This window comes from Lampris incognitus, chromosome 5 (assembly GCF_029633865.1).
Source record: "Lampris incognitus isolate fLamInc1 chromosome 5, fLamInc1.hap2, whole genome shotgun sequence".
Taxonomy (NCBI): Eukaryota; Metazoa; Chordata; class Actinopteri; order Lampriformes; family Lampridae; genus Lampris; species Lampris incognitus.
This window is the reverse complement of record NC_079215.1, coordinates 50,516,023-50,525,069: the sequence shown is the minus strand read 5'-3', so window position 1 is coordinate 50,525,069 and position 9,047 is coordinate 50,516,023. Positions and strand designations below refer to the sequence as shown.

The following is a 9,047-nucleotide window of genomic DNA, read 5'->3' as shown; positions in this document are numbered from 1 at the left end:
ATAGCCAAGAAATAGTTAAATGTGATACAATGCATCCAGAGACGGCTGGGGTCGGTGTGGGGAGTTAAGAAGTACGCAGAGGAGAGGGTCGGGGGACGAGAGAGAGAGAGACAGGGGGGGACTGGGTGGGGGGCGATAGAAAGGCTGACATGAGGGTTTTAAGACACATGAGATAGTGGGAAAAGTGATTAAAAGATTAGACGGTGCACAGTATGAGGTAATACGCTGCACCGCGCCCCGTCCTCCCGTACTTTGCAAGCGTCGCTTGCAGCACACGAGCCGCATCCGCGCGCCTGAGAGGTCGTCCGGGATGGTGGCAAAGTTGTATTCTCACACCAGATCTGACACAGCGCTCTCTATCTGTGGCGCTCGGTTTCTTTAAATAACTCCTGTTGCTCGACAAAGCCCTCAAAGGAAAGCGAGGAGGGAGGAGCGAGGTTTGGTGGCTTTCATCTCTGCTCATTTTCCATCCACTCCTCCTTTCACTCCCCCCCCCCTTCTCTCTCTGTCTCTCTCTATGAAGCACACACACACACACACACACACACACACACACACACGGTCTTTCATTCTCCCACCTTTCCCGGGTTCCACAGAAACCCCTCCCTGACACCCGGAATGTCCTCCATCTTCAGCCAAAGTCCATTTGGTTGGAGGACAGAGTGAGGACAGAGCCTGGCTGGGTGGATAAAAAAGTGGCTGACAGAACCACAGACATCTGGACAGTGGACCGAGCCGAGCAAAGCCACGGAACGTCTGCGTGTACTGACGACGCCATAAGTCCCAACAGCACCACGTCAGTACATCTGCATGTTAGATACAGACACGTTCAGCAAACAAACAAGGGGCACAAAATCCTGCAAGTAGGACAAAAAAAGGGAAAAAAGGTCAAATCATTGGAGGATAAAAAAAAATAACAAGAAAACTCTGAGATTTCTCCTTTTTTATTAATACCCAACACTTTGTTTATTACAAAGAGACAGAAGAATAATTATTTCTCAGCACTTATTTTTCCACATTGACTGTGTTTAATAACCCTCACCTTCAATATTACTAAATATCCAATCAAATATGAATCACTCTCTTCACACGTGTCACTTCTTTCCATACAAAAAATGCAATGGTGAACTAGATTTTTGTCATATGTACATTTTTCACAATCTGTACAGCTTTCCGATGGAGTCGTATTGTGTATTTTTTTTTTTGGTTTTTATTTTTTGGAAACGCATAAAATAGGAGGTCGTCCTCAGAAGTAAACGGTTACCTTGTAAAAACGCAGTAGATTGTGCTTCGTGTGTACCAAGTGGTTTTTTCCCCCCTATTAGAATTTGTATTTATAGTCGTTTTCTTTCCCTCCTCGGCCGAACAAGTATCCTAGCTAGTTCTGACCAAACCCAAAAACAAATAAAAACACAACTCAATAAATAAAAAAACACAACCAGCCAACTCAACCGGGTCTTTATGATAACACACCGCAAGTGCTGGTCCGCCTCCAGTCTTTATAAAACAATTTAGTAAGGGACCCTCCAAATCATATATATATATATATATATATATATATATATATATATATATATATATATATATATATATCCCAAATAGACCTCTTCTCTGCCGTTTTATACAATTTATTTATTTGTTTTGTTATCAAAAGTCTGTGAGCTGAAGGTCGTATTTACATACAGCATTATAATATACATGTACAGTAAACGCTTATGGCACACGCCGACGCTCTCTGTCTCGCTTCCATCCAAGTACACGCGCGCGCGCAGAGGTATCAAGCGTCTGTATTCAGGCACGTACCACCACGACCGACAGGAGGAGGCGCACCGACGACGACGGGCTCCGAGAAAACAAAGCACACGCGAAGAGCACGGCGGCAAAGTTGCTGCCTCGTAATGGTGAAGACCACAGGCGTTCACGCGAACCAGCAAAGAAAACGGAAGTTGTTGCCCCCCCCCCCAACTGTTGTTCTTGTAACAATGGCAATTCGATTTTGTTGGTCCCACCTGTGAAAATTAGGCTCACCTGTTTTGAGTACAACCAAAATTAAGAGCGGTAACTTGGTGCCTGGGCTTGCGCACGCGCACGCGCGCACACAGTGTAAACTCGATCAGTTTCAATAAGGACTGATACGCTCCCCAAATATTGTTCAAAACCCACCCTCGGGCAAAAAAGTTGAGATTGAAACTGAATAAATGAACAGAAATGAAAAAAGCAGAGTATACATGCAAGTCCTTACAAACACTTTTACAAAGACTCCTGGTATCATACATACTGACTTGGCCAACGAGAGAGGCAAACTCTTTGAAAGTCGCTTGGGAAGTTTCACTAAAAAAAAATAATTAATGAGACCCATTAAGACAGATTGTGCTTCGATTTTAAAATTTGGTGTGGCAGTATGATTTACAGTCTTTAAAAACCACGTCCAGGAACAGCCGAGGTCCAAATGTTTGCATTGGACTGAGAATGGATGTCTGGAGTATTTGTTCACCACCCTTTAATGACAGGGACACAGGAGTCAAACGAGTCGGTGGAGGTTCGGCCCTACTGGTGTGGTCCTCTCTGCTGTGACGTTCCAGAGCAGAGCGGTCCAGAAGACCTTCAGCTTCACTCCAACAAGCATCATTCACAGCCCTTCACTGGCAAAGCCAACGCTCTCTACCTACGTCAATGCCTGCACTCGTTTTAAAGGACATTTAGGGGACACTGCACATTGTGTTTCTTCCAGAGGAACCTCTATGACCTCTTCACCATACAATCCAGACAAGACCTTGGACTTGAGAGAGAGGTGGGGTTTTTTCACCGCATCAAACCCACCTGTGCACCTCTCAGCATGTGCAACTCAAATCTGTTGCGGGAAAAGAGGAATTAATGTTGGATCTTCCACAAATAACTCCTTGTCCTGAATGAAACTCCTGGTTTCCAACCAGCAGATGGAAGTTTCTGCGTAATTCAGCGATAAGCTGTGTTGGTGTGAGCACTACGGATGGAGGCAGGGGATCTCTGGATGTGCGGTGGGCCACGCTGTCTATGGGGCAAGGTGCACCCCTACCGCCTGTATGCAACTGATTCAGAACTTGTTTTTGTTGTTGGGTATTTACAAAGACAGGGTGAAAACAACACCGTCTAGCAGCTTCCATTTTCATCTGCTCCTCCGTTCTCTCTAATGTTTCCAGAGTAGGCACGTTTGACCTTTTAGAGGCGAAATAAACAGAACACGGTGTCTGGTAAAGCTGGGTCAGCGTGAAACTGACCCGAGCTGTGGCGCTGGGCTGGGTGCCTGGCGTGACGTACAAGAGCCGTCTTGGGGGAAATGTTGAACTTGCTCCAGCCATTCATGCTACACAGGGGGAAAAATCTCAGCGCTCAACGCTCGTCGACTTCCTCCCTTTCTCAAATGTGACTCGCTACTACAGTAGACGGGGCTTAGAGCCGTAATCATGAAATAATTAACATGTCATGCTGTTCATCCCCGCACCGCAACACAGGCCGTGCTGCAAGAGTCCATTAACGTTGTGTCCTGTACAAAAAAAAAACTGTCACGGCCAATTGAATCAAGCCCACTGGAATTAACTGAGAGGAACAGGCAGACACAAATTGAGGACCTCATATATTTTCTTTCTACAAATTTATGTCGGATTTTCTCCCAATTTAGTGGCCGATCGATCCCTATTTTAATTCAAACACCCACCACCCTCGTACTGCATGCGTTCGCCAACTGCATCTCTCCGGCCGGCAGTCTCGAAGGAGACGCCTCCCCGCTTTCGTGACAAGGCGACTCCAGGCCGAACCGCTGCTCTTTCCGACACACCCAGAGACGCATTCATGTGAAGAACACAAGCCGACTCCGCCCCCCGCCCGAAGACAGCGTTGCCAATTATTGCTGCTTCATCGAGTCCGGCCTTAGTTGGATCTGACGAGACCGGGGCGCGAACCCCGGTCCCCAGTGGGCAACTACATCGACACAAAGCCGATGCTTAGACCGCTACACCACCGCGGACCCAACCTCATATATTTTGAGCGGGTTTCCTCCAGGGGCCTCCGGTTTCCTCCCACAGTCCAAAGACACGTAGGTCAGGTGAATCGGTCGTACTAAATTGTCCCTAGGTGTGAATGTGTGTGTGGGCCCTGTGATGGTCTGTCCAGAGTGTCTCCCCGCCTGCCGCCCAATGGCTGCTGGGATAGGCCCCAGGATCCCCGCCACCCTGAGAGCAGGATAAGCGGTTTGGATAACGGACGGATAGATATATTTTGAGCCGGTCAGTCACAAGGTCTCATCTTTGATTTGGATTTTTTGGATTTTTATTTTTAGGAATGATAAAACCAACTCTACTTAAATTGTCTTTACATAACTTGGCGCGAGATGTGGTATCAACGGTGGGGAAGAAAATGCTCTACCACTTTTTCTGAGCTCTCATTTCTTAGCCTGACACTTTTCTATCGTACGTCACCATTCTCGGGATATGATAATAACTGCTATCCATCAGGGTTGTTGGGGCTTTAACCCTTCCACTACTCGCTCTCTGGTTGCTTACTGCGTTAACCGGACCCTACAGTCGCTTTAGTCACGAGACGTATCTGCAGGTCTGCTAAGCTGAGGTGCTCGGTGTTGCATATGGCCCTCATATTCAGACTTTTTCAGGGGGGGGGGGCGTCACATCCTTCCATCTGATACCTCTTAATGAAAGAAAGAAAGAAAATACCGGGGCTAGCTGACTGAATCACCGGCAGATGGATGTGTCTACTAACAGAAGTGTGTGTGGAGAATCGGTGTGAATCCAGTTAAGGCACATCCAGCTCAGAACGTGAGATCTACTCCACACCCGCCGGGCGGGAAAACCAGGAAAATGGCAAATCAGTATGATGACGCTGCTTCTTAAGCCGTGTTTAAAGGACCTCCTTTGCAGTTATAAGTACATAACATGTACTCAGTTAGTCATGCCTTTCACATACACTTCACAGCACTCCAGATTAAGAAAAAGAAAAAAAATAATAATTCAAAGGTGGAGGAGTAATTAATTATAAGAAAGAATAGAGTCCAATATACAGGAACCTAGAAAGACCCGTATCGGAGTCTCGGCTGAGCCAACTGATCCCTTGCGGTCTCCTGTAACGTTGGTTAGATAGCAAAGAATTAACGTTGGTACAAATATAGAACAACATGAACTATTCAAATAAACCAAATTTAAAAACAACCAAAAAACCAATCATCATAAACATTGGAATAATATTCAATAATAGTATTAACATCATCAATACGATTATTATTAGTTTACCCTGTTACTTCAACAAAAGTGTCCGATTTCTCCTCCGTGATTGTATTTCCGTTGCGAAGCAAAACGTTTGTTTTGGTGTAAGGAGCCGCTGGAGGAAGGGAAAGAAAAAAATGAAGGTGCAAAAGAGAGCGAGAGACTTTTTTTCTTTCTTTTTTTTAACGTTCGTCCCCTCCCTCCCTCCCTCCCTCCCTCCCTTACTATCTTCCTCAGGGGTCTCGGAGAAAGCAGCAGCACAGTCCCTTCTCTTCCTGTTAACTACTTGTCTACTGTTGGACCTCAGCGCCGCCGAGTCCACAGCAGCCCGAGTCCGCCATCCAAATTCTTCCCCTTTGAGAGACCAACACACACAATGTGTTGGCTCCTCGATCTTCTCACACGGAGGCAAGCCACCTCCACTCCGTCTTAGTTTCCACTCTCTCAACTCCTCTTTTCACCATTTCTCCCCCTCGCTCTCTCTCTCGTTTCTCAAACATCTGACTCGATGCTGGAGAGCTTTTCATAAACATGTCCATTGCTGGCCCCGTTGAAGGGTCTCTGTCCCTGCCCCAGGCCCAACGCCTCCCTGCCACCCGGGAGTAGCTTATTGCCCCCATGGTGGTTCCCTATAGGACCTCCTACCCCACCCAGACAAAGCTCTTTGGGGAACCGGGGGGCGACATTGGACATCACCCCTGCCGTGGCTGACACGGGCAAATAGGAAGTCGCTCCCATGGAGCCTCGCAAGTCCCCTCCTCCTCCTCCTCCTCCTCGGCTGTTGTTGAGTAGTTGATGATGCTGCTGCTGCTGCTGTTGCTGCTGCGTCTGTGGCTTTTTGATGAAGTACGGTTTGGCACCGTGTAATAGACACTGGTCGTCGCCGAAGGTTGGGATGAAGGGATTCTGGTTCACCTTATCTGGGTAGAGAGATTTAGACAAGGAGTAAGTCCCGGCCCCTCTGCTACCACCTCCAGCACCACCACCACCACAGCTCCCCCCTCCCACCAAAGCCCTGTCCCTGTCCCTCAGGTCTCTCTCCCCCACCGAACGCCGGTGCAACCCACTTTCACCCCCGCGGAACAAGTTAAACGAGGAGCCTCCTTTTGCCCTCTCTCCGCTACCCTCACCAAAGAAGGGCGCCTCCCTCTCACCTGCGTACCTCTCGAACATGTGGGCGTAAGGGCTGGGGCCCTCCATAAAGCGGTCTTTGTCTTTCAAGCTCACACTTCGGGGAGGCTGTCCCCCCATCCCACCACCTGCCCCGGCCATGCGACCCGACCCCTCCCTTTGCAGATCCACAAATGTGTCATAGGAGTGCTGCCTCCGCAAGACCCGCCCACCCGGCCCTAACTTCCTCCGCGGTGCCTGCGATTGCAGTTGGCTGCCCCCTACACTGCCCTTCCCCCCGCTAAATGCCACATGGTTGTCCTCGCTGATGTTGTAAAGGTTGCTTGGCTGTTTCTTACAGCACTCACACCTCTTGCAGGAAGCAGAGCTTGGGCGACTGCCACCGCCGCCCCCGCTAGCTGGGCAGTTGCCCCCTCCACCCACACCTCCCCCGTGGTGAGGCACGCAGTTACGGCAGTTACGACATTCCCAGTCACCCCCCGCTATGCCACCCCCTCCCATCCCGGAAACACCCATCTCCCAGCAGGTGTGAGCCAGCTGCCCTGCCGACGCCGAACCTTTCGCCTCTGACTTCTTGCTTTTACCCTTCAAGAAGTCTTCCACGGGCACTACGGTCTTACAGATACCACCACCACTACCACCGCCCACACCGCTTCCTCCGCTTCCACCCTCCTGCTCCCACGGGGCCTTGCCTTCCTTGGAACGGAGCTGTTCGGCGTATAAATCCCTCAGGTTCTCTTTGTCTTTGCGTGACAGGTAAGGTGAAGAGTTACCCCCCCCTGCCCCCCTCTTTCGCTCCAGGGGCGGTGAGGCCGAGCGGTGAGCATGGGGGCCGTGGGGGAAGTGGTGGTGGACGGTGTGGTGGTGGGGTCTCCTCCTGAAGCCAGCCAGCTCTACCTCGTCCTGCTCCCGTCTGCACTTGGCCGAGGCCGAGGCCGGCCGCTTTTTCAGGCTGTCCCTGTACTGCTTACGCCGCTTGGCATTGCCCTCCAGGTTGCCATAGGTGACGGTGTGCGTGGAGATATCCGACACATCCGAGCGGACGTTCCCGTCATCGCCCCCCGAGCCGCCCCCACCCCCCCCTCCGCCACAGAACCTGTCGTGACCCCCGATGAGCCCAGTGCTGGACGCGCCTCCTTTGAAGGAAAACCTTCCGTACACGTTGTTCCCCTTGAACCCCCCCTGGCCGGAGCCCGCCTGGGCATGGCCAGCAATCAGGTCGAACTTATTGGTGTTCCTGTGAGTCATGGAGGCGCGGGGCTGGGTGGTGAAAATGGGTGCTACCCCTCCCCCTAAGCTGTCACAGTCGAACCCTCCCCCCTCCAACGAGCTAGCACTGCCCAAACTATGCGGCCTATTAGGCGGGGGGCCGGACATACCCAGAGCTGAGGCCGGGTGGTGGTGCAGGTAATGGTCCTGGTACAGGTGGCTGTCCTTCAGGGGCAAGTTGCCAAAAGTCCTCTCCACCTCGCTGATGTAGTCACTGAACATGTTGTCCTCGGGCAGATAAGGCGGCGCCACTTTGCACTCTACCGGGTGCCCCGCCAGGCTGCGCCGGTGCTCCTGGATATCGTAGATGGTTGCCTCGCGACCTCCGTGGCCGTAGTCCAGGGCAGCGTGCGGCGAGCCATTGACGCCCGGGATGGCGGTCATGTCCTTGGCGGTTCGGAGCAGCCGAAGGATGTTGGAGTGGGTGTTGTTCATGTTCATGTTCATGGTGGCTGAGGGGGAGTCTATGGTCGACTTATTTTCCTCTATCTGCACCCCGTGGATGCAGCTGTATATACCCTGGAGAGAGGGGGATCGGAGAAGAGCAGGGAGAAAGAGAGGGAGGAAGAGAGACGGAGAGGGTGAGACGGGTTTTGAAAAGAAGAGAGGAGCAGCAGAGTAGAGACATGGGTAAGGACAGAGGATGACGACAGAGTGGGAGAAACAACGTCATCAGTAAAACGGAGACACCAACAGAAGTGTCACATAGAGAGGAGGGTTCGGGACGGAGTCACGGAACCGAAAAGGGGTTAAAGGTAAGAGAAAGACAGTGAGGGAGCGAGACAGACGGAGACATAGACAGAGAGATGAACAGACCAGCAGACACAGGGACAAAGAGAGAGAAAAAGAGAGCGTGTCAGAGACAGAGAGAGAGACAGAGAGAGGTTAATGCATCACCATGTTTCATCTGGCCACCCTCTTGTTTACACACTATTTACACATTTAAACAGTCACAGGATTTGAGGTCGTGAGCGACTTTGGCCAGGGACCGGCGCTGAAGCGACTTCTGTGTGGGGGGAGAATAACAATAGGGGAGCAGTGAGCTCATGACAAGTCAATAGCTCTCATCGATTTCCTATTTCTAAAAAAACTTATCTGACCCTCTCCCTTTTTCTCAACTATAAAGTTATAACGAAACGTCATAATAAATACTCGCTGGACATCGAATCTGCAGTCGAGTCTATTTTCAAAAATGTCCGTGTGTGTGTGTGTGTGTGTGTGTCTGTGTGCGTAGGCCGATTAAACCGGGACTCTAAGGAGGGAGGGCTTTGATGGTGAAATCAAACATGTGTGTTTAAAATGGGGGCCGAGGGAATCGCTGGAGCGGCCGACGAGCCGAATCGGAAAGGTCAAGGGCGCAGACTCGGGCAGGCGGCGGCGTGCAGGTGACGTTCC

General features: G+C 50.6%; 1 protein-coding gene across 1 annotated transcript in view; it reads right to left on the bottom strand.

Annotated features, from left to right (window-relative positions):
- Positions 1-5,744: 5,744 nt before the first annotated feature.
- grin2bb (glutamate receptor, ionotropic, N-methyl D-aspartate 2B, genome duplicate b) overlaps positions 5,745-9,047 on the bottom strand; it is a 93,338-nt gene continuing 90,035 nt past the window's right edge. The window contains exons 14-16 of the mRNA XM_056280063.1: positions 6,941-8,171; positions 6,071-6,877; positions 5,745-5,956 (exon numbers count right to left, since the gene is read on the bottom strand). Of these exons, the coding sequence (XP_056136038.1) occupies positions 5,745-5,956; positions 6,071-6,877; positions 6,941-8,171 (2,250 nt within the window). The remainder of the gene's footprint in view (positions 5,957-6,070; positions 6,878-6,940; positions 8,172-9,047) is intronic.